General features: G+C 37.4%; 2 protein-coding genes across 6 annotated transcripts in view; one reads left to right on the top strand and one right to left on the bottom strand.

Annotated features, from left to right (window-relative positions):
* The first annotated feature begins 1,634 nt into the window (after positions 1 to 1,634).
* Positions 1,635 to 21,570, top strand: PACRGL (parkin coregulated like). The gene is made up of 9 exons (XM_044225913.1): positions 1,635 to 1,766; positions 5,499 to 5,566; positions 5,688 to 5,842; positions 9,146 to 9,213; positions 11,028 to 11,118; positions 13,448 to 13,582; positions 14,033 to 14,140; positions 18,093 to 18,173; positions 20,759 to 21,570. Exons 2-9 carry the CDS (start codon positions 5,515 to 5,517, stop codon positions 20,813 to 20,815), a joined length of 747 nt encoding a protein of 248 aa, XP_044081848.1. The 5' UTR covers positions 1,635 to 1,766; positions 5,499 to 5,514; the 3' UTR covers positions 20,816 to 21,570.
* A 689-nt stretch (positions 21,571 to 22,259) lies between these two features.
* The window catches only part of KCNIP4 (potassium voltage-gated channel interacting protein 4), a 1,144,126-nt gene continuing 1,141,541 nt past the window's right edge, over positions 22,260 to 24,844 (bottom strand). For all 5 annotated transcript variants that reach the window (XM_044225907.1, XM_044225911.1, XM_044225910.1 and 2 more), the window contains one exon: positions 22,260 to 23,742. In XM_044225907.1, the coding sequence (XP_044081842.1) occupies positions 23,695 to 23,742 (48 nt within the window). In that variant the 3' untranslated portion in view covers positions 22,260 to 23,694. The remainder of the gene's footprint in view (positions 23,743 to 24,844) is intronic.

Genomic DNA, 24,844 nt, shown 5'->3' with positions numbered 1-24,844 from the left:
AAAATTTACAAGAGGCTGATTTAATCATAATTAGGAGGCTCAAACAAGTAATTGTGTGTTTTTTTTTTAATCTGAAAAATCCATGAAAAATTCAGAGTCTCATACTAACACCAAGGCATAGCTTGAGATGTCTACAACACAGTGTACTCTACGAAAAATAATGACTGGGTTTCACCTCAACAATTGCACTGGCGAATAGTTACCAAGCTCTTCCTGTGTGCTAGGAGCTTTACTTGTGCTCTTGTCTTACATGAACCTATAATGGGGAAATTAAGTCTTAGAGGGGTTAAATGACTTGTACAAGGTCTCATAGCTCATAAATGTTGGAGTTGGGTTTCTAACCTAAGTGGACTAACTTCAGAACATGTGCACTTCACTTCTCTGCAGTACTGAAAGCAAATTATTCTTACATTCCAGACAAAAGGACTAGAAGGCCCTGAGCTAGGTGTTGCTAAGTCTATCGGTGGAGATGCTAGCGGGGAGGAAGAAGACAAGGAGATATAATAAGGCATGGAGAATCTGGGGAAGAGAGCTCGTAAGGTGAAAATAGCTAACAAATAGGAACTTTTTTTCTTTTTTAAAAATGCTATTTAAGTATGCATTGTGCTAATTGAGTGTAGAAAAGTGATAGTTTCTGTCATATGGCGAAGATAGGTAAATTCAGTATGAACTTCAAAATTTTAGACTTGTGTGCAAATTTTACAGAACATTGAGGGAATTAGATATACAAAGACTTCATTCGTTTGTTTCATTTATTCAAAGAGTTATTTCCTGAGTCCCTGCTACGTTGTGTTAGAAGGTGGAGAAACGAAGGGAAAAGTCACAGTCATTGCCACGAAGGAACTCAACCTGTCCAAGCAGCTTCCACAGCAGTAACTCAGGAAGCAAGAATGGAGCTACAAGGACAGAGAGGAACTACACTGCCTGGACTGCTCAGAGAGTGACAATTGTAATAGTTAGCTATTACCTGAAAAACCGTTAAGGCTATGGGATGACAACAGGAGAAGACGCTAGAAAGGAACGCAGTTCGCAGATCTGAAGCGCTTGGGCTTTTTCCTATGACAACCCAAATTGCTTTTGGTGGAAACACAAGGGGACATGCATTTTCTTGCAGCATCAGTTTTATTAAAATGATGTTAAGTGAAAAAGGACACGCACTTAATTAAAATATGGATGTATTGTGTAGTTGAACACGATGGCATGTGAATTAGAAAGTTATGACAGGAAATGAAATTCCACAGCTGGGCAGGCAGATGGCTTTGGCTCCCACCCCACAAAACCTTTGGGCTACATTTCCAGGCCCCGAGGTCTCAGGTTCTAGGGCAGGTGGAGAAAACAGTATTTTAAGTGTGTGAGAGAAGTGTTTAGAGTTAGGTACACGGACTGGGAAGAAATCCTCGGAGTCTGTGCTCTCCTCTGCTCCCCGGACTTCTCATCAGTCCCTAAAGACCCTCCACTAGGTGCCCTTTTGTCACCACACAACGCCTGGCTGGCTGGAAGCTACCCTTTTCAACTCCCGGCCCTCGTTGCCAGGGCAACCCTCTTCAACCCCGCGCCTTGGCAGCCTCCCAGACGGAAGCTTCGAGGGCGCGGCATGCGTCTGACGTCACTACGTGGCGCCGCCAGATCCGGGGACCGCGCGAAGCCTCACTTTCCCCGAATCCCGGCCGCCGGGGACCGGAGTGGGGAAGTTGGGAGAGGGCGCCGAGCAAAAGTCCCACCCGGCGTGGGGGCTGGTGTGCGGGTCGCCGCGGGAGGGAGGCGCGGTAGGAACAGGTTGTGGGTGCCCCGGGCCAGGGCTGCGGGAATTCCTCGGTGCCGCCCGCGCTGTGACGGCCCTGCCGGCTTTCTCCCTGGCTTGTTGCTAAGGCCGCCAGACTCCGTTGCCAAGGACCTTGGAGCTGCTGAGCACCCTTCCTTTCCAGAGGTCTGGCTTTGGCGGAGAGTAGCCTTCGTTGGCCTTAATGGAAAACCGGCAGTCGGCCACCACCCCCTCCCCCTATTCCTTAAAAGCAAAACAAAAAAGCCCCCTTTTTTTGTTACCCCCCCCAATACACGTCGCTTATTTTTTAACTTTGACAGCAGCTTGGCCTTGAACTATTCTTAAATATTTGGAAATGTATGGTGTTGGAGGGGAAGACGGTAGGAAAATGGAAAGCAAATTTTAAGACTCAGTGCTGTCCCCTTGGATTTACTTTATGGTAAAAAGGAATTGAAATGGGTGGATACTGGGCTCTGTCGCTGCACTTTAGAATCTGAAGGAGCTCTAGAGATGGAGCATGGCTTCTTTAGTGGGGTGCCTATTACACTTTGGGAACTTTCTAAACAATGCATGAGAAAGTAGGAAGAAACGTGGCTTCTGCCCCCTGATAATTTAGCACGCCGTGTAGTGTAGCGGTCTCAGAGCGTGGTGCAGGAAGAAAATGCATATGGGGAAGGAAATAGGGTATGTGACCTATCCAAAATAATGAAACGAAATTATGCTTTCATATCATTGACACAGATATCCACAGCCCCTTTTAGATGAGTAGATGGGCTGCAGTACCTAAGGAAACTAAGGGAAAGTAAGGGTTCCACTGTGGATCCTGCTTGGTCTGCTTACTCTCTGATATTATAACATCGTTTAGATGTTTGGGTCAGGTGGATTCTAGTGCCTTTTTAGAATCTTAGTATTGTTTTGTAAAAGTATGAGCTGTGACTGATAATATTTGTAGCACACAATAGTTCTTACCTTTTCACTTCCTCTCACCATTATTACCTCTTTACACCACCCTTCCTGTGTTAATGGAAAAGCACTCAAGAGAATTAAGTGTAAGATAAATTAAGCAGTTTTCTTCTACAGACAAATCATGTACCAGTCTTGTCAGTGGTATGCTCCCAGATGGATATATTTTTTAAAATACTTTATTTATTTATTTTAGAGTGAGAATGTGAGGGGTGTGGGGTATAGAATCTCTATCAGACTCTCTGCTGAGCATGGAGCCAGTCTTGGGGGCTCAATCTCAGGACCTGGAGCAGAAATCAAGAGTTGGATGCTTAACTGAGCGACCTAGGCACCCTTGCCAGATGGATATTATTTTTAATATATTAATATTTTGAGAATACTTAATTTGTAAGGTAAAGGGTGATACTTCTAACAATAAGTGAAAAATATTTGTTTTTGGAAAGAAGCTCTCTAATACAGAGTTTTTGAAAGTAGTTATAGAAGTGTTTGCATTGAGTATGTGTGTTTTGATGTTATTGCTGGAATTTATGTAAGTGTATTACACGTAAAAACTGTCCTGTATGCATAAAACCTCTGGGAGCTCAGTTTTCTGGCATGTTTTATGAAAGATTTTTAAATGAAGAGTTTCCATGGCTTTTTGAGCTCATTCAAAATATAATGTAGCACCTTCCTACTAGTACCTCTCAGGAACATCTTTTTCACATAAAGGAAGGTAGAAGTTTCTTGTTCCAACAAAAACTTTGTAGGTTTGGTAGGTAGTGTTGGAAAATATACACCATGATCTGATGAGGCCAGCTCTGCTTTCCTTATATTTCTGGGTAGGATCTGAAAAGCTTCTTTTCAGCTATGACAGTTATTAAAATTTATGATCAAAAGGAATATTAATTTATTAGTTTTCACCAACATTAAAAGTAGTTACTTTAATTACCCCCAATTACAGAGTCAAAGAAGCAGAGACAGAGATTTATTTATTTCTAGATCATATATTCTTATCAGGACCTTCTCAAAACAGAAACTTGAGACAATAGTAGATTTTCTCTGAATATTCACTGAAATGCAGTGTCAGGTCAACATATTTAAAGCCTGCCTTACCTTATCTTAAAGTAGTATGAAAAATTCAGTGAGGCATTGATTACCATAACTGTGAAAAATGCCTTGGGAATGAATGTGATGTATGATATTGGGAGGTAAGTCATCTGCTAGTAGTAGGATGAGAAAATTAAGTGACTATATTAAATCAAGAAAATTGCATTTTAAAATTGTTCTGTGTATGAAACAATCCTACATTTAATTTATCCTTCCAAGGCACTTCGAAATGGTCACATCACGTTTGAAATATTTTGGGACTGAATTATGTGGAGTTTCATCCTTGTGAAGATTTCTAATTTGTCAAGTAGATGAAAATCATCTCATGAGGAATCACTGAAAAAAGCATCAGTGTTTATCCTGAAGAAGAGAAAACTAAGGAGTTGAGTCTGTCCCCAAATATTTGAAAAACTGTCATTTGGAAGTGGAGGAAGGCTTCACCTGTGTTACCTTAATGAAGATCCTACAGTGTAGTTAGTAACAAAAGCTTAAAGTAGGAAATGCTGTAGTGGAAGAATGACTGGAGTGCTATGCAAGTGAGGGAATGGAGTAATTAAGTAGCAATAAGCAGGAAACAGTGCGGGAATCAGAGTGCCAAGGAATCAGAGTGCCAAGAAACAGAGAAGATCAGGAAAGGCGGTGTACAGCTTGGGATTGGAGCTAGTCCTAGAAATACCAGCAAGCAATTGGGCATATGAATTTGGGTGTGTGTGATGGAGAGTTCTTTGGTAGAGATGAAAATTTAGAAGTAATCTGATTAGGCAGGAAATTATCACTGCGAACTAGAGTCCTCCTGTTAGTAGAAAAGAGGAAAGTGAGGAAGAGGGAGCAATGAACCATCACTGTCTGGTTAAGCAACTGATATATTACCTTATTTATCCTCAGTAATAGCCTTTATAGGTTTGTATTATTCTCCCCTTTTAATAGGTCTGGAAATCGAGATTTAGGGAGATTAAATAATCTACCTAAATTCATAAACCTGGTAATTGGTAGAGATGAGGATACAGACCCCAATCTGAGCCAATAGCTCCTTCTATCTTATCACACCACATTGATCACATCTGTAGAGTTGAGTGTGGGAAGTGAAGGGAAGGAATAGAGAAAGAAGATCTTAAGTTTTTCATTATGAGGCACCAGAAAATTGGTGGTACCTTGAATTAGCAAGGGGTCCATAACTTCAGTGTGATAACCTTAGTTTTGGTTATGTTCAGTTTAAGGAGCTTGTAATGTACTGAGTAGGAGAGTTCGTTTTGTCCCTTGAAAAACAGGACTTGATACGCCGATGTTAGCATTTGGAACTTTGGAAATAGAGAGGCCAGAGAAGATAGAGATACTAGGGGATGTGCCAACCACTTTCTCCTTTCAGATATCTAGTCCATATTTTCTGAATATAGCCAGAAGTTTGCAGTTAAGTTTCTAAAGGCATATTTTGACAGTATGAATGGAAAAAAAGTTTATTCTTATATATCTTATTTTCTTACAGATTGTTTTCCATTTGCTATTATTGATAGTTCTTGATGTTCATATAATTTCATATTTTCTCATTAGTTTTTCTGGTATTTTGTTCCATGCCATACCCTTTTTGTATCTCTTTTATTGTATTTTCTACTCTGTTCTGTGTTGGTCTTACGTTCTCAATGAATCCCTCTTTCCCCAAATTCTGAAATCAAGTCTCATTTGACTGCAGGAATAAAAGGGAAGCAATGCAGAAATCAGAGTGCCATGGAGTTGTACAGTTGAGAAACAGAAAGGCAGGTACAGAACATTGCTTTTTAAATGAAAGGTGAATTTTGTTAATAGACATTGTTATACAGATGGATAAGAGGGAGCTTTATCTCTTTCACCTCTTTTTTTGTTGATCTTCCATTTTTTCCAGGTAGCTGTGATCAAAGGACATCATCAAGCATGCAAATAAAACATAGGACTACAGTTCAACAAAGCAACTCCTCATCTTCAAACAGTTCTCCAGAGACTGCAAGAAAAGTTCATCCTCGACCAAGTGATAAACTTAACCCCAAGACCATTAACCCAGTAGGTACAAAAGACATTCCTAACTCAACAGATTTTTCAAAGTAATAGACATTTAGCAAACTGTTGAACCATTCTGAATGCTGTCCCAAGTTCCTTTTGTTTGTAATTTTTTTTTTTTTGGCTTACATTTAAGCTAGTGACAAAAGGCATACGGTAATCATGATGAAGAATGGAAATGATGCGAGTATGGAAGTGAGAAGGTGTAGAGAATAACTAGTTATGGTATATACTGTCATATTCATGGATGAGTGTACTAGAGTATAAAGTAAATTGCACATCAGCTTTATTTTTATTTAATATAGTTCTTTTACTTCCTAACATCAATGAATAAACTTGTATTCAGTTGACATAGGATGAATTACCTGCTTCAAGTTGCATAAATATCTCTGACCATTTTGCTATGATCTATAAATTAGCTCCCCCAGAAATCCTAACTATACTATTAGCCTCATTTGCCTTCTGACAGCAATTCAATCAGGTTTAAGAAACATGAGATTTATGCCCCTGAAAGTGAATAATTATAAGCATGTGGATCAGTGAATTATCCAAAAAGCGAGCACACCTGTGCTACAAAACCAGGTGGTGTCTGCCCAGCCTTGCATAGGGTAAGATGATCATGGTTTCAGCCTTCAAAAGGGATTATGAGAGTGCTGAGACACTGACTTAGATGGCAGGTGAAATACAGCAAGGATAAAATGAATTGGCCAGAAGGAGAAGGAGATTTCTGACTTTACAAATGAAAAGTAGTATAAGCATGTGTGTTTCCTTCTTTCTGTAATTTGCACAGTGTCAAGTTGAATTCCTGAAGAATGCCCTGCTCTCTTCTTGTTCTTGCTTCTTTTTCCTGTGTTTAGTTGAGAGAATTGATGGTGACACTTGAGTCTTCTTCCTCTCTTTAAGGAAGAACTTTTTAAAGTAGTAATATAAGTAGCCCTAATTTTAAAACTTATTAAAAATGAAGGAAATTTTTGAGAAATAATGGTTTGACCTGAGAAGACAGTATATTATACAAGACAATGTCTAAGATCTGTACAAGCTACCAATCCAGAGTAAGTCAGTTAGAAGTCAGGATAGGGTTCACCACTGGGGAAAAAAGGTAGTTAGGGATTGGGAAGAGGCACTGAGGAGGTTTCTAAGGTGCTGGTAACATTCAGGTATTCCACACCTGAGTGTTATTAAACCATTGTTTTAGAGAATTCACTGGTCTGCATACCTATAATTTATGCACATAAATGTGTGTAAGTTTTGAGTATTTCACTTGAATCAAAAGTTTAAAAAATTTTTTTAACTGAGGATAGTGGGGTGTATTTAATAAGGTTGATTATTTTAGAGTTGAAATATGGTTTGTAGTGATACGGTTAAAAATTGAAGGGACGGGGCACCTGGGTGGCTCAGTCAGTTAAGCATCTGCGTCTGCCTTCGGCTCAGGTCATGATCCCAGAGTCCTGGGATTGAGCCCCATATGGGCTTTCTGCTCGGCGGGGAGCCTGCTTCTCCCTCTCCAGCTCCCCTGTGCTTGTGTTCCCTCTCTCGCTATCTCTGTGTCATAAATAAATAAAAATCTTAAAAAAAAAAAAAAATTGAAGGGACAACAGTTTTTTTGTGGGTGTGGTAATGGAATTTTGGTAAAATTGGGTAAAAATTGACAAAACGAAGCCATTGGTAAAAAAAAAAAAATTTGATAATGTGGGACCTGGAGGATGAAAATATGATTATATCTAAAACGAGTTAAAAAGAAAAAGAAAGGAATTGCTTAGAATTTCAATCAGAAATTTTGTCTTGGTGGGTGTTTTGGAAATTTAGGGATTATTTATATGACCTATAGGTTCCAAAAATAAGATCATTTGCTAATAGTTGCTCTAACTAAAAAAAGTATCTATAGCCCTAAGTTGTCTTAATTTTTCCCTCAGTAAAAGAATATTTGTTCTGCTTTCCCTATCTAATATGATTACTTGGAAACAGTTTTTTTTTTTTGTTTTTTTTTTTTTAAGATTGTATTTATTTATTTGACAGACAGAGATCACAAGTAGGCAGAGAAGCAGGCGGGGGTGGGGGAGAAGCAGGCTTCCCACTAAGCAGAGAGCCTGATGCCGAGCTTGAACCCAGGACCCCAGGACCATGACCTGAGCCGAAACAGAGGCTTTAACCCACTAAGCCACCCAGGCGCCCCCAAAACAGTTTTTAAAACATATTTTTCTTAGTAGGAATTTTAGTTAGATGAATGAAATATTAGAATTTCTTTGAATTATGCAGAATGTGGATTGAAGTTTATAAATGAATCTCTTATTATAATATTATATGCTAATGAAATTTTCATCTGTGTGTTTTAACTTCAAACATGTGCTTTTCCAGAGGAAAAAGAGTTAATTCTAAACTTATGCCCTTAAATGTATTTTTTAATTACTGCATTTATTTTTAAAGATTTTTTAGCTAGTTACATCTTTAAAATAGATTAGTAAGTTTGTTGTAATTTACACTAATGTATTTCATTTGATTATGTTCAAGTACCATGTGAATTTACTTTTTGTGCCTAAATTATTTGTGTCTCTGATCGACTATGTTGAAATTATGTATGCTGTGATTATTCAGTTGTTGTGATCAGTCGCTTCTTACATGGTCTTTGGGAATACAGACTTAATGTATTCTTAAGGTAATACATAGACAAATGCAAAGTTGTGAAGTTCTGTATCTAAGCAGACACATCCAGGCATATGTTTGTAAGAGCCTTGTTCTATCTTCAGCTCTATCACCCCTTTCCATCCTAAGCTTTTCTCTTTTAGAGAAGCATAAAATGAGTTTGGAGAAATTACAGGTTCCCTGACTGTCCAGATATCCACATTTGCCTGGAGGACAAGTAGGAGATGTGTTGGAGGCTGAAAACAAATCTGCTTTCTCTATACTTACCTCTCCTTCTCCATGGACCCCTCACCTTGAAAGAACACAGTGGCAGATAGTAGAAAAATGTATTACCTTTACTATATTTATTTGTGATGTTCATTCTTAATAGTATTTATCTGTATTATATTTATTATACATGTAATTCCAGCTTCCTTCAAGCCTTCCAAAACAAGTTAGGGGTATAAATGAAGTAGAGTACGCGTGTTTGGGGTTCCTGTACTGAGGGGTTGATAATTTTCCTCAGTTTTGTTGCTGAGCAGGTTGATGCACTTGGTACCAGTGTCATGGGTTGAAAGCCAGGATGTCCATTTGCCCCTGACCTCAATAGGATTAAAGTTGATTAGGTATCTTCACAAAGTGGAGGTGATAGTATATTTATCATATTCTTTTCATTTTTTATTTCAGTTTGGTGAACAGTCACGAGCTCCTTCTGCATTTGCAGCCATTTACTCTAAGGGAGGGATTCCTTGCAGGTAAAATCAATACAGGTTATAACTGACTGTGTTATTCAAAATAATTGAGTAAAATCGATAACAGTGTTTAGTTTAAATGTATTGAAATCTTTATTTACTAGGGAGGTTGAAATAGGTACTTTATTCAGGCTTTGGTTGTTGAACTGGTATAGATCGTGGGATATTGTTGAAGAAGATCATTTTAATTCCAAAATAGAATTACCAATAGATCTATAATTTAAGAAATTGAATGAACCAGTTTCTGAAACAATATAAGCCTTCATAGGCTTGGGCAAGTTGCAAATAAATAGCGTATTTTATTTGTAAACCGAAAATTGACAATTGAACAAAACTGTTTCATTATTTTTTGAAATGATATTTCAAAAATTTTAAAAATTACTGAAATTATATTTTTTAATGAGTACATACAGGTATTTTTTCTCAGTTTTGATACTTGCTACCTTTCGGGGTAGACATCAGAACTGTTCTAAAGAAAACAATATAATTACTAATAGAGTGATACCATTTTAAGATTTCACTATCAAGAAACATTTATTTCTTCTAAGTATATCCAGTTTTAGCCTGTTTCTAGATGATGGAAAATATTATTTTCATTGTAAAAAGAGTAATCACAACATTCTTTCTGTAGTCTAAAATTCAAGAATTACAGTTTTTCGTCATATCTTCAGATTTGGATGCATAAGCTCACATTCTTCATTTTATTGTTAGTATTTTTTCATTTACATTCTGAGTTGAGATTTTAAGGTTCTTATACCTCCCTTTCTCACTCCACACAATTATGGTTGCTAAAATAGTAAAAATGTCACCAAGGTCTCTTGATATGAAGAAAATAATGCTAAAGAAGGTGTCAAGAAGTTGAGAACAACTAAAGGGAAACATTTGAAGGTGATGTGTAAGTTCACTGTCATAATTATGATAGCTCATTGATGTATTCACACATCAAAACATATAAAATTTTATACTTTATAGCCATGTGCAGTTTTTTGAACGTTGGTTTATTTATTTATTTATTTATTTAATTTATTTATTTGATTTTATTTATTTGAGAGAGAGAGTGAGCACAACTGGGGGAAGCAGAGGCAGAGGGATAAGCAGCCTTCCCATTAAGCAAGCAGGGAACCTAACAAGGGGCTCGATCCTAGGACCCCAAGATCATGACTGAGCCAAAGGCAGGCACTTAACCAACTGAGCCACAGAGGCGCGCCTGTTGAATGTTGGTTATGTCTCAGTAAATGTTGTTTAAAACAAAATAAACAAAACGAAACAGCAGTGACTAATTGAAGGGGCTACCACTTTTTAACCCGGTGTGGGCTACTTAACCTCCTGCCCTCAGTTTTTTTCTATTTAACAGGGCTAAAATCTGCCCTGACTACACAGATCATTAGGATTAAGTGATCCATATCTGAAAAATATTGTTCCATATAAAAGAAGTTATTGTTTCTCATTCTCACCTTTCTTTGTTTGCACATCTGTAGGTTATCTGTTTTGTTATAATTATGACTGAAACATGTCAAGTGTAGCATTTGTATTAAGACTCACAGACAGCAGCATGCTTGAGTTCTGAAACTGTAGGCTTAACAAAGTTAAGTTTAGTTTTGCCATCAAACGATTTTACCAGAAGAGTAGGAGTTTGTGGGATTATAGACATTGTTGCATAAGATATCTTTGTAATACCATTTCAAGCTATGGTATTCCTACATATTACGGAATAGTTCTAATATGGTTATGTTATAGAAAGGGTATGAATATGTTGGATAATTACTGTTTAGGATATAATTACGTTGCCCATGTTATGTTCACTGATGTTTTTTTAGATTGGTCCATGGTTCAGTGAAACACAAATTACAGTGGGAATGTCCTCCTGAAAATCTTCCATTTGATCCTCTTCTTATTACTTTAGCTGAGGTAAATGTATATTTCATTTCTCCTGAATGTTTATGGAAAAAAAAAACTTTAAAAATCATATTAAGTATTATTTTGTAATGCATCAGTAAATCTTATTCTTTGCTCTGGAAACAAGAGTCAAGTGATAGTCATTAAAATACCACACTCCCTTAGGAATTAATTATGATCAATATATGTTTATTAGAAACTGATTAATCAGGTTTATAAACAACTTAATCTACACAGGATTTTATAGATAAGTGGATGAAATATTCATACTTAATTCCAAAAATAAAAGTACTTAAAGTCATAGGGAATTAGTTATTTCAGTAGAACATCAACAATTTAATCTAAACTGCATCAGATAACGAGTGATCTATTTCTACAAAACCAGTCATGTTTAATGTGAGCATATGTTTCATAGGGAACTGATTTTAAGTACTTAAACATCCTTTTGGAGAAGTCTCTGGGCTTTTGTCTACCTGTACATTTTAAGTACAATATCATGGAGATCATTTTTTAATAGAGGATTTTAGGAAAACTTCTGATCAGTTCCTTTATATTATTTAACATTTTATATCAGGAAAAAGTTGGCAGAGTATTAGCTTGAGGTGAATTAGTGATCTCTTCTGTAAAATTTATTCCTTTTGTTAGAGTCACAAGTTGAGAAATGAATTAATCTGTTGTCTTGTATTTAAGTTATAGATACTGGTCTTTTTTAAGAGTTAAGGATCATTTTTGTTGTCTTTGTTTTTTTTAATTTATTGCAGAATTATTTTGGTATGATTATTTTATAGGTAGCCTATTTTGAAATTAAGTTTTGATCAAAGTCTTCTAAACTTGGTATTAAAAACTTAAAATGTGGGGCACCTGGGTGGCGCAGTGGGTTAAAGCCTGCTTGGTGGGGAGCCTGCTTCCCCCTCTTTCTCTGCCTGCCTCTCTGCCTACTTGTGATCTCTGTCTGTCAAATAAATAAATAAAATCTTTTAAAAATTAAAAAAAATAAAAACTTAAAATGTATCAGTGTTTCATTTGTTCTTTTAAGAATTTTAAACTTTTTGTATTTGGTAACAAACCGTTCTTTAGATGAATCAGTACTATAGTAACACCTTTGAAAATGTGCTCCAGCTAATCATAACGGGAAGGGAGTACTTTAATTTGGAGAGTCCCTACAGGGAGTCTGTGTTTAATGGAGATCACATAAAGTCAGTCTTTTAAATACTTATTTTCCAAACACCATTGCCTTTATTTCTGTGTTGGGTAGATTGTTAGCCTTCGCCTCTACTCACTTAATAATGGGGAAGTACTGACAGGACCACCACTATGGAAATCCACTTCACCTCTTGACCTGATTCCTCATCTCTAAAATGAATGGGATCGGGCACTCTTAAGAGGCTAGAACCTGTGGTGCAAAGTAGTGCTGGTGTGCTTGTCTGCACAGCTTTCAAAAGCATCCAGGAAAGGAAATGTTTGATCACTGTTTGGAAGCAGGTAGTTTGGTCCAGAGGGCAAACTGATTGAAAATTACTATTTTTAGGCATGACTTTGCAGCTAGTTATATTTATTCACAGACAATAAGAAGTCCAACTGAGCGAGTATTGCTGTAGCTTTTTTTGTTTGATGTTTTTACAGAAAGCCAGATGGCCCTTCTATCTTGACTCCAAGTGATGGGTTAAATCATGAAAGAGTACTATCTAGTAGTTGCGGATGCATTTAGGGTGAAAGAGATTATACAGGTTTTTTTTCATATTTTTATTTCACATCCTAAAGTAAAAAAATGACATTTATAATATTACATTGTTTTTGAACCTAGGAAATGATGTTTTAAAAATACCTTAATGTAAAATATTTAAATATGAAGGGAACAATATTTTAGAAAATCATTAAACAAGTTGTAAAGTCACTGTAAAGGTAGGAGATCCAATAATTATGTCCCTAAAATGGTGGTTATAAACCAGCATTTTAGATGCTTTTAGGCAGTATTTGGGAGTATATACAAAATGTTTTTTTAGTATCTTAGTGTGTTTTAGGGTGTCCTTTTCTTTCTTTCTTTTATTTACCTTTCTTTCCCTCCTTCCGTTCTCTTTCTTATTTCCTTTATTTTTCCTTTGCTTTTCCTTCCCTTTTTCCTGTTCCTTTGATTTTTAAAACATTTTTCTTCCTTGCTGTGGGTAGAAATTCTTCCTGTCTCATGTATGTCTATTGTTCCACAATTTCTGAGTGTAATTGAAATTGTAATTATTGAAATTATAAATCATGATTAGGAAAACCATAATAAAACTTTATTTTCTTTTAGACTAGTGAGGATTCAGTTTTGTGTCTTGTTTGTTTCTGTTTTTGTCTTTGACAGGGTTTGAGGGAGACTAAACATCCGTACACCTTTGTGTCAAAGGAGGGTTTTAGAGAATTGCTGTTGGTCCAAGGAGCTCTTGAGAAAGCTGTACCTTTGCTTCCAAGACTGATTCCTGTGCTAAAGGCAGCTCTGGTATCTTCTATTCATTTGGACTTCCTGTGGTACATTTAGACTACTTTATGTCTTTTTTCTTTTAAATTGTATTTATATTGGTCCTTTACCTGTGATTTTGGTGCATGTGCAAAATTAGGCCACACTTATTCAGGGACAAATAATTACTTATTTGAAGATGCCTTTAGAGGGTATATGAAAGATAGAAGAGTATATTTGGAGTAATTGGAGAAAGTAATAAAACTCATATCATTCTTGCTGCATGCTGCAATATGGTTCAGTTAGTGTTTCAGTCAAGCTGGAAATTTATTTTTTTGTTTCTAGATGGTACAGCATTAAAGGTTGGTTCTGGGTTTAGTTGCTTATCTTCTACTTTTGAATGTTCAATCTTACTTTTTTCTGGTTTGACCTTTCTTTTTCTCTAACTTTCCTTTTCTCCTCTTTCCTCTCCTGTCCCAACTAACCCCACAGGTCCACATGGATGATGAAGTGTTTGCAAGAGGACTGAATGCTCTCGTGCAGCTGAGTGTAGTTGTTGGTCCTTCTCTAAATGACCATCTGAAACATCTGCTTACAAGTGTAAGTATTGAAAAGATGAGAGAGTGGTTGTGAATGGTGTATCATGCCCTGTCTGTATCTTGTCATGATTCAGTGGCTTCAGATTAATCATTAACTGATTCAGAAATCTTAAAAAAAATCCATAATTCTTTAAAAAAATATAGATCAGACCTAGTAGTTCATAAAATATTTTACAAATGTACAGTATTCACTTTAATTTTTTTTAATGGAAAGCACTTACATGAGCAGAACTTAGGGTTATAAGAACAAGCAAGCAGAAGTTGAATGGACAAAAATTAATGGACAGTACAATGATATTATGCCCATGTTGATTAGTCATGAATTATAAGGTTGCCTCCTGTAGGGGTATATACCTGTGATTGTGCATTGCCACAGCCATGTTTTTCATCTTTGTTTTTCCCTGTAAGTTTTTTAGTGAGTCTGTAAATAGTATTCAGGATGAGACTTTTTTTCCTCTTAAGTGTACTTTAATTCTGACAAGTACACACTTGGATACTGGACAGTTTAGCAAGTCCCCAAGACAACACGTAGGTTGCTAGAAGGACTCATGAGACTCAGAAAAGCTGTTATTTAGTCTTTCAGTTTATTACAGTTAATAATATACAGAAGGTATAACAGTTAAAATCAATGAAGGAAGGAGGTGCATAGAGCAGAGCCCAGGAAGGACCAAGTGTGGAGCATCCACTTGTCTTTCCTTCCAACAGAGTTGTGTGGACAGTGCTGGTTTTTTCCAGGAAGGATATGTGGCAACACACAGGAGTATTGCCATCCTGAGAAACTCACCTCAATGTGGCGTCCAGGCATGCATGTTCAAGTTAGGGGCCTACCGTGCCAGCATGACTGGCTGTTTGCATGGCTGACCTTAGTCTCCAGCCTCTCCAGAAGTTGAGTTGAGTTGTGGCCCAAGGCCCCCCAGGAAACAAAGATACTCTTATCTGGCAGGTCATACCAAGGGCTTAGGGTTTCCATCTAGGAGCCAGGGAGAAGAGCCAGTCCTTTCTTTAGGCAGTGTTAATCCTTTACTGCACACACTGATAAACCATTGAACGTCCTTGCTGGAATAACCCACAGCCAGAATTTCTGTGTTCATCTTTCTGTAGTTCAGAGTTGAAGCATGTATTTTGATCATAGTTCCACTGTTTTTTTTCCCCGGACCCATTTATCTGAGAGATCCTAGAACTTGAACTTCTTATTCTACAGAGACTAATACACTCCAGGAACATTTGGCCAAGCCTGTAGAAAGTAGGGATGATAGTGAATCTATCGGGACTGCTGTGCTGAGGCTAGGAATGGTGGGAGATGAATTCCCACCAGCACCAGGTGATTGATAGGGAGAAGACACAGTAGGAATGGACTCTGAAACTTTAATATGTGGGAAGCCTTGGGAACAAAGGAAGAAAATCCTGGCAGGTTTTTGCTTATAATGCTTAGATCAGCAGGTTGTCCCTGAATAAACACAGGAATTTCATCCTAACAAATAAAATGGCTCATTTTAGATTGATTGCTCCAGTCAGACAAGTAATATTTTAACAAATCTGTTGCTCTCTGGCCTCCCGTTTTGTGCCAATTATTATGCTATAGGCACTTAGACTATAATGCTGAACAAAAAACGATATGCTCTCTGCCCTTGTGGAGATTGGTTTCTGTTTTTTTTGGAGAAATAAGTAGCAAGGACATCCACTGAGAAAGTTGGAATGAGGTGAAGGGAATGTGATATACAAGAAAAGGAATCACATGGGTCCTTTCCTGCACTTGAAGTTGAGAAAGGCCCAGAACCTTCACTTCCTAAATATTCCTAAATAGCCTCCCAGTCCCACCCATCAGGGCAGAAAGAAAAAGGCCAGATTAACAACTGAGCTATGTAAGTTTCTTTATTTGTTTTAATTTTTCTGGGCCAGTAGCATTAATGTTTGGTCACTTACATTCCTCTCCAGAACCCTGCTTTTTCTTATACTGGACTGACTTAAAGGGGCCTTTCACCTTCTGGAGTGTCAGCACTCTGGGAAGGTCTGGTTAACACGCAGACATTCACATGCCTGTGGTATTCCATAGCCGAAATAGGCCATGTGGTTTTAAATCTTGGTCTCTTAGTGCACACCACCAAGAGAGAGGCACCCCTGACAATCCATTGAGGTGCTTTGGTGCTCCTTCCTTACCTCACTTAATCCCTGTTAGCCAGAAAGACTCCATTTTGATTTACATATATTTTTGTTTATATACCTCTGCATTAGATGTTATTTGAAGGGGTTCCTTGACTAGAAAAAGAATTTCAAAACCAGTTACTGAGCCCATATACAACTCATTTTATTCATAGGCAAAATAAGTCACATCCTTTCTTAGCTTCAGTTCAGACCTCCACTGACCCTGGGGGGAAGAGGAAATATTGATAAAAATGCAGAACCAAGGCCTTTGCTCAGAGATCCTGGTTAAGTAATTATGGTGTAGGACCCTAGAATTCTAGTACTTTTTGAGTAAGGATATCAGATGATTCTGGAGGTAGTGCTTCATGGATCTGCCCATAAGCCACTGCTCCTGGGTAGTGGGGTCTGCAGAAAGCAAACCAAAGATCTGATTTTGCAAGGGGTACTTTTTCTTTTCCTTTTTCTCTTCTTTTCTTTTCTTTTCTTTTTTTAATCCATGCTGGGCATGGAGCCCAGTGAGGGGCTTCAACTTGTGACCCTGAGATCAAGACCTGAGGTGAGATCAAGAGTTGGAAGCCCAATTGACCGAGCCCGCAAGGTACCCCAAGAGGCACCTTTTCTTGTCCATCCCTAGGGCTATCTGTCCTCTCATTTAGAGTTGCTTTTCTCACACTTTTATCTTTTTTTTTTTTTTTTAAAGATTTTATTTATTTATTTGACAGAAATCACAAGTAGGCAGAGAAGCAGGCGGGGGGTGGGGAGCAGACTCCCTGCTGAGCAGAGAGCCCAATGTAGGGCTGGATCCCAGGACCCTGGGATCGTGACCTGAGCCGAACAGAGGCTTTAACCCACTGAGCCACCCAAGCGCCCCTCACATTTTTATCTTTTGGGGAATATTCTGACCCTTCCTCATCTTTACTGACCTAACTGAAGAAGGGCTTCTAACTCAGTGCTCAGTGATGGGAAGCAGTCTTGGGTTTCTTCCATCCATGTGAAGAGGAACAACCAGAAACCAAGTCTAGGGCAGGCCCTTATAAGTATTTGATCACTGACTAATTCTTGCATGGGCTTCAATTGTATTCCCAGAAAGTGGAGCCATGATCAAGTCTTGCTCTAGGCTGAAATGTTTAGGTCTTTGGGTGAGTAGAGTAATTGAGACATTTGGTGGGAGAACACTATTATAGGTTGTGCCTGATGATCTGAATTGCTGTTTTTTCCTCTTTGTTCGTATGATTCTATCCTCCCTCACCTTGTGCTCTCCCTTTTCAGTCAGACTTCCACCTTTCTATCTAAAGCCCATTCAAGCCATGCCTAGGGACAGGTGGTCTTGTGGTTTGTAGTCTGAATGTCCTAACTATAACTGTTAGAGGGTCATTCATGTGAATGCTCTCTCCTTTTTGTCTCTTCCCTTTCTTACACTGTAGGAAACATGTGTTTTAAGAGGTTTAGCTTTCCATCATCGTCCTCCAAATGCTCTTGCAAAATACAAAATGGAAAAGTATGCAGTTTCATAGAAAACTTATTCTGGATACCATACTGTACCAGATTTTATAGGTTTCGCATGATTTGAAATAATATGAATTCTCTTTTAACAAATGTAATGGGTCTATTATGTATAAATTTCAATGAGATATTTTCTGAAAGAAGCCTTGGAGTCTAAAACAAACGAAATGGTATTTGGGTACTTCTATACAGTAAGGTCTCAGTGGTTTTATTTCTAGTTAGCATACTCTTTAGTGAAGTTTACTTAAGCCTGTGGTGAATATTGTTGATTTTCAAATCATTTCATTCTCCCAATCTTACTTTAAAAGCTTTCCAAGAGACTGAGGGATAAGAAATTCAAAGAGCCAATCACCAGTGCATTACAGAAGCTAGAACAGCATGGTGGAAATGTAAGTAAAACATTATTCCTTAAGTTATATATATATATATATATATATATATATATATATATATATTTACTTTTACACTACAAAATTGGCTATATATAATGTATTATTTCAGCCATAAGTAATCGTGTGGAGTTCATAGTATTTTCATATGAGAGCTCAGAGTTTCTGTCTTGCGTGGATCATAGTTTTTGAACATTGGGACCCAGACCAGACTGTGTAAATGCTGGGCCTATACACGTTGTCTGTGCTTATATGGCACTCCATGTGGTGCAGATTTGCAGGTTTTTTTTTTTATTTTGGATGTTTTTGCTTAGACCATAGGAAAGTTCAGAGAAGAAACAGATTAATGTAGAGAGCTCATTGAAGAATGTACTTTTTTTCCTTTCATTTGCCATCTTTTCTGTCTAAAAAATTGACAGTTTTCCCATCCAAGGATTGAAATGCTATCCCCAAATGGCTGCAATACCATATCTGGAAGTGCACATGTTCTGGAACATGCGTGTGCACACGCATACACATGCAAGAATGACTTTTGAGTATTCTGACTTGCAGGAATGTGCAAGAGTGGGAGGGAGGGAATCTCATTATTTTCTGTGTGGTGTCAAATAAGTAGGTTAATTGAATTTTCATCTTTTAAAGAAGTGTTCACATCATGTAGTCTTGTAAGTATTTCTGTAAAGCAGTGATCCCACCTTGTTTTGGAGATTACATTTAATCAGATCTGAATGATAACATTGCATGTGATTATTTTAGCATTGTAGAACTTAGTTTCATTGGAGGTACTTTCTAAAGGAATTATAAAGAAAATTTGTGTGACCATATACAGTTTTAAAATGGCAGAAGTGTTAGTTTAAGCTTTGTGTAAATTACCTAATTTGACCAATTCCAGTGACTTAAAATTGGTTATATTCTTCTCATGAGAAATGCTTAGAAAAAAGTTTAGGAGGAGGAAGTAAGTCCCTAGATTTCTTTGTTGTGTGTGGAGGATTAACATTCAGACACCTTGTTGAGATGTATAAAACCATCTCCTAGCCCATCCAGTGTCTCTCAGCAAAAAGGACATTCTTTTTTGCTTGCAAATGCACTTCTGAGAATTGGAAAGCAAAATAATTTGTCATTTCCTCCCCTGTGAAATGCAAGTAAACAGATGCTAAATATTGATGGCACAGCTTTCAATCTGAAACTCTCCCTAGGTGTTTTTCACACATTCTGTGGAATGGGGCAAGAGGAAAGGGACTGGCCCAGTGTGTTAGATTTCAAGGGTGAATGCGGAGGAGGGAATAGTTTTCAAGTAAATAAACTTGAAAGGGGAATACAGAGGGATATAGATGACCAGCCCAGGGCCACAGAGGTAGCTAACAAGGAGTTTCTGTTACTGCCACTTATTCTCATTAGTTTGGAATCCTGCTAATACAGAATTTTAAAAAACGATGACGTTAAGTATTGTGTATTCCTTTAGACTTTCTCTCATTTGTCTAAAGTCTTACATGATATTTTAATTAATAATTATATTTGATCAGAGATTTCTGTTGGGATACCATTAATATAATAATAGATCACACTTTCTGGTGGCCTAATGACCATCATGCTTGCTTTTGGTACTTTATAATCCTTCATGAAATTAATAAATGCTGTTCTTTCCCTACTAAAACCTTAAAATGTCTATATATCTTTCTTTTTCCTTAAATAGTAGAGATGAGTCTTTAAAAGAGTCTTCTCAGTATTGCAGTTTCTCATTTCTTGGGGCTTGTGTGTCCCCCAGTGATGGAAACAGTCAACTTCTGGGGAGACAGGAAAGTCTGCTCCAGGCACATTCTCATTTTCTTACAACTGATCAGTTTGCTACCTGCCTTAAGTAGCATTCATTTCACTCTTACCTTGATTTAATTTTCGTCCTAAATTATAGGCACTATACTTCTACACACCACAATCTTGATTGAGCATGTGGGAAGTTACTACATGTTGGGGCCTCAGTTGGGTGTTATTTATTTATTTATTTATTTACAGATTTTATTTCTTTATTCAAGAGAAAGAGAATGAGTGGTGGCGAGGGGCAGAGGGAGTGGGACAAGCAGGCTCTGCACTGAGCAGGAAGCCCCACGATGGCTTGACCTCAGGACCCTGAGATCATGACTTGAGCCGAAGGCAGAGGCTTAACTGACTGTACCACCCAGGCAGGCGACCCTCAGTTGAGTACTTTTTGGACATTAAACTCACTGAACCCTCACTGACGCTCTCAGGGGTAAATTTTGTTGTTATTACCCTTTAAAGATCTAGAAACTGCGTCTCAGAAATAAATAGCCCCAGATTTGTTAGTGAAGTGACTGGCAGAAGCTGGATTCAAATACTGGTGGTATGGTTCCTAACTATTTCCTTAGTTCAGTACTTTTTTTTTTTTTTAAATGGTAAGAGACAACCTATATTTACTCAACTGAGAAAAAAGTTCACTTCTTATTCCATCATTCTGTTCCCATTCCATTTTGTTTGAGTTTTGGATACTCTTTCAGACATGCTCCTATAGATGGAATATGTATTAGGAGAACCCTTTGTGATACTAATGAAGCTGTTTTTTTTTCTGTTGACAGGGAAGCCTTATCATCATCAAATCTAAAATTCCAACATACTGCTCCATATGCTGTTGAAGAAGGGAGCCCACAGAAATATTGTTACTCCCTGGTGACAGGTGTTAAGTGCTGACCATAGGTACCTTTGGAACCTTTTCAGATTTACTTCCGTTTATTCTTCTGTCAGCCACAGCCACCGTTCATTATTTACTACATTAAGATGAGTATACAGTACCACTGAATCATAGTAAAAGTTATTCATCAACAACAAAAATAGTATGGTCAATGATGGAAAACTATTAAAAACAGTTCTATAATAGTACAATTTTGTGGGGTTGGTTTTTCGTATTTTACAGTTTGGTATGAACAACCATTATTGGGTTTATAGCAGATGTGTTTGTATTTATTTTCTAGTGCCTTTTTTTTTTTTTTATAATAGCCCTTTTCACAATCAGTTTGTAGCTGTGTACTTATTTTTAGACGTTTTTTCATTTCTTGGGTTTTATACTTATCAATGCTATAGAAATTTAAAGTAGTGGACAAGCATTTGTGAATTCACTGTTAATTATTGTCTGTAAATATGTATTTTATGGTGTAGGATACTTGGAAAAATTTCATTCCAGAGTATTCTAGTTTAAGACATTTTTTTAAATGTATAAATTCTCTTGTAAGTATGTTATTTATTACACCTCTTTGAAACTATCTAAACTTTAGAAGTTGTTTATATTTAAGTAAATGTTATTTTTGTATCCCATAGTCTGAAAATACTGGAGATACTCATTTCATGAAGATACTCAGAAATTAAAATCTTAAAACTCTTAAATGTACCCAGTGATTTTGTTGTGTTTGCTTAAGTTTAACAATTAATTTAATTGGAAAGTCTTTCAAGACCTACTTTATAGGCATAGTTCTCAGTGATGACATTGTAGGAGCTTACCCTGGAATATTCTACAAGAGAAAGGAATAAGAGTGAGAAAGAGAAAACAGGAATAAGACTTTCCATCCTAAGGGAAAAAAGGGAGGCCATAGGGACATGAGTAGCCACACCAGATCCAAAGCAGACTTACTTTTGGAGGGATGGAGATTAGGGTTACTCTTTTATTTGGGGGAGCAGCCATATTATATCTCAGCACCGCTGAAGAACACCTTGCTCCATCCCTCAAATATGTGGAGTGACCTCTTTGCAATTCTCGTTGCAGATACAGTCTCACAGCTGGAATTTAAAAGAGTACAAATAATTTTTGAAGAGTCCTAATTGCCGAAATGCCTGTTTATCCCTCAGAACTCTTGTTCTTCCTGGTCCTCCTGTCTGGGATATTCTCTTCTTGGGTCTCTACTCACCTGTCACATTCTTAGATCATATTAAGCTAAAATGTGCACCTGCTTTTACTCTTCTTCAGTGTACTTAGTGCCACCATAAGGCAAAGATATGTACAATCCTCCAATGCCATAAGAAAAACACAGCATTTTTAATTTAGTATTTATAAAATTTGTTGAAATAAATACATATAACATAGACCAGTAGAGTTATAAACATTTTATTTGCTTTTATTTTTTTGAAATACAAAATGTGCACATTGAGTTTACACAAACACGCGATGGCAAATTTCAGTGTACATGTATTGTACTACTCTTAATTTCTACACTGGTGATAGCAGGGCAGCTTTCAACATCCTATCTCTACACCAGAATAGATAACCTGATTAATTGTTGCAAAAACAGTTGCAGATTTCCTCCTACTGTAGCTTCTTGTTCTTTATGAGAGTTCTGCAAAACAGGGAGGGTGTTTGTATCCTTAGTAGTGTTGTGGCAACTTGACGATTTTGGCTTATGATCAGCAAAAAGAATCTGAATTGTTGGAGTTCTATGATGAGCAAAATCATAATACAGTCCACGTAAATTGCTTAGCATTTATTTTCATTTTCAGTGACGTTTTGGAATGGTAGTTCTGGATAGAATGGACTCACTGATGGTTTCAAACTGAATTCTGCTTTCTCTCTGTCCTCTGTAGGCATTGGGGTAGTCCAGGTCTCTTTGGCCCTGAATGGCATGTAAAACAAAGATACCTTGAAGGAGTCAAGGGAAAGGGGATGGAATAGGCCTTCAATGCTGTTAGGCATCACTTGGCATTAAGTATTACCATGTACCAGAGGACAGATATCTTGACCCTTTGCATATACCTATGAACATCTTTGCTTTGTTCCACACCTTCTGGGACCTCCATATAATGACACAATAGAAAACAGTCAACCTGTAGGATTGGACAAATCCAAAATTATATACATCATGTAGGCCTTGGCTATAATATGTATTATGAAAAATTAAGAAATGCTTATTAAATAAGCTTTATTAGGCATATGCTGACATCTGGTGATGAACTAATTTGTTTCATGTTATAAAAAATGCCAGATAAATGAATATCTTTAACAGAAGGCAGCAAATCCATAGAAACTGGGACTGTGTGTTTGTTTTTTAATTATAGTAATCTTGTTTACTTAGTGTATAAATGGAATTACAGCATATAAACATGAAAATTAATTTCTGGAAATTAAATGCAGATGCCAATATTTTAGAAAACCATTTAAAATCCTGGGGCTGAATACATCCGGTTGAGTAGCAAAAACCACTGATATTTTAAAATCACTGATAATGTGAAAGCTCAATAATCCCATGGCTAAAGAATCAATAAAACTATATGCCAGATTCTAATTGGAATAGTCACAGGGTATGAAATGACTTAGAACATCCCATGAACTCAGTGGCATTATGAAAAGGATGCAAATTTGTAACTGGAAAACTCAAATCTTTTGGGCATTGCTTTATATTAAAACAAAGCTTGTTTGCATAATATGCCTCAGTGTAAAGCTGAGCAATCTATGCTAAGAGTGGTAGCTCCAACTTTAAGTGTGGTAGAATAGTTCACATTTGTCTGTTTGATCGAGGATGCTTTTGACAAGTTAAATCACATTTTCAAAGAGCTGCATGGAGCGCATTATGTTTTCATCCTGTAAGGGAGAAGCACAGTGGGATTAAATTAAGTATCTCTGCAAGGGAAAGTACACTGTTTTGCCTCTAAGTACTGCCTCCCCCACTACTGCTTAAACCAAAAGCTCAAATACTAAGTGTTTGCAAATATAAATACCATCCTTTCATTTTCCATAGAGATAAGTATGGAGAGCCCATTTTACATTTTGTTGAATCTACAGGCTTTAAATATTTCATTTGAATCTTACTTCTGTTAATAGAGAATATTTCTCAAATTGGAATGCCAGAATGGACAGTAGAGAGGCGCTGAGGGTAGGACCAAAAATAAGTGAGCACAAGCTCACTTGGGATTCCAGGTAGATCGTAGGCCAAGTCACAGAGCCTTGTACATGTAAAAGGAAACAGGGTTTGTGTGTGAGCTAAGAGCCAGCTCCATTCAGGATTGGAGTTTGGGGGTTGGGAGACCTGTCTATAGTCCTTTCAGCTCTCTCTGGGTCTCTTAGGGCTGAATCTGTAGGGCCTTTAGGAGCCTTTAAAAATTGCCAGAGAAGGGATTGTTTGAGAGTCACCTTTGGCCCGTGGCTGTGTTCAATTTAGCATATTCCTTAGAAACCAGGGGATAAACTCTGGGCATTACAGGGGCACTTGGAGATTGTGAATGGCACTTGGTGAGCTGCTTATAGTAATGGTAAATAGTAGCTGACCTTGTGCTAACTTCTGGGGCTAGAAGCCAAGGAACAGCCCCAGCAGACTGATGGCACCAATTTAATGCTCTTATAGACCACCATGTCAAAATATGAGTTGGAAAGCAAGCAGACACCAAGAAAGGGAAAGTGTATCAATTCAAAAATAAAAAAAAGCTAAAGTATCAACAAACCTCATTGTCTCTATATTTTATTTTAAAGTATTTATTCTTAATTCTTTTTTTTAAATTTTATTTATTTATTTGACAGAGAGTGAGAGAGAGCACAACCAGGCAGAGCAGCAGGCAGAGGGAGAGGGAGAAGCAGGCACCTTGCCAAGCAAGGAGCCTGACATGGGGTTTGATCCTAGGACCCAAGCAAGGAGCCCGACATGGGGTTTGATCCTAGGACCCTGGGATCATGACCTGAGCCGAAGGCA

Source organism: Neovison vison, chromosome 11, assembly GCF_020171115.1.
Source record: "Neovison vison isolate M4711 chromosome 11, ASM_NN_V1, whole genome shotgun sequence".
NCBI classification, from domain to species: Eukaryota; Metazoa; Chordata; class Mammalia; order Carnivora; family Mustelidae; genus Neogale; species Neogale vison.
The sequence above is the reverse complement of the archived record's forward strand: the minus strand, read 5'-3'. Positions and strand labels throughout refer to the sequence as shown.

Bases quoted from the DNA above. Each gene is read 5' to 3' on its own strand.
- PACRGL (XM_044225913.1), top strand. From the start codon at position 5,515: ATGCAGAAATCAGAGTGCCATGGAGTTGTACAGTTGAGAAACAGAAAG. The intron at 5,567-5,687 runs GTACAGAACATT...CATTTTTTCCAG, and splicing joins GTTGAGAAACAGAAAGGCAG to GTAGCTGTGATCAAAGGACA. The intron at 13,583-14,032 runs GTATCTTCTATT...CTAACCCCACAG, and splicing joins CTGTGCTAAAGGCAGCTCTG to GTCCACATGGATGATGAAGT.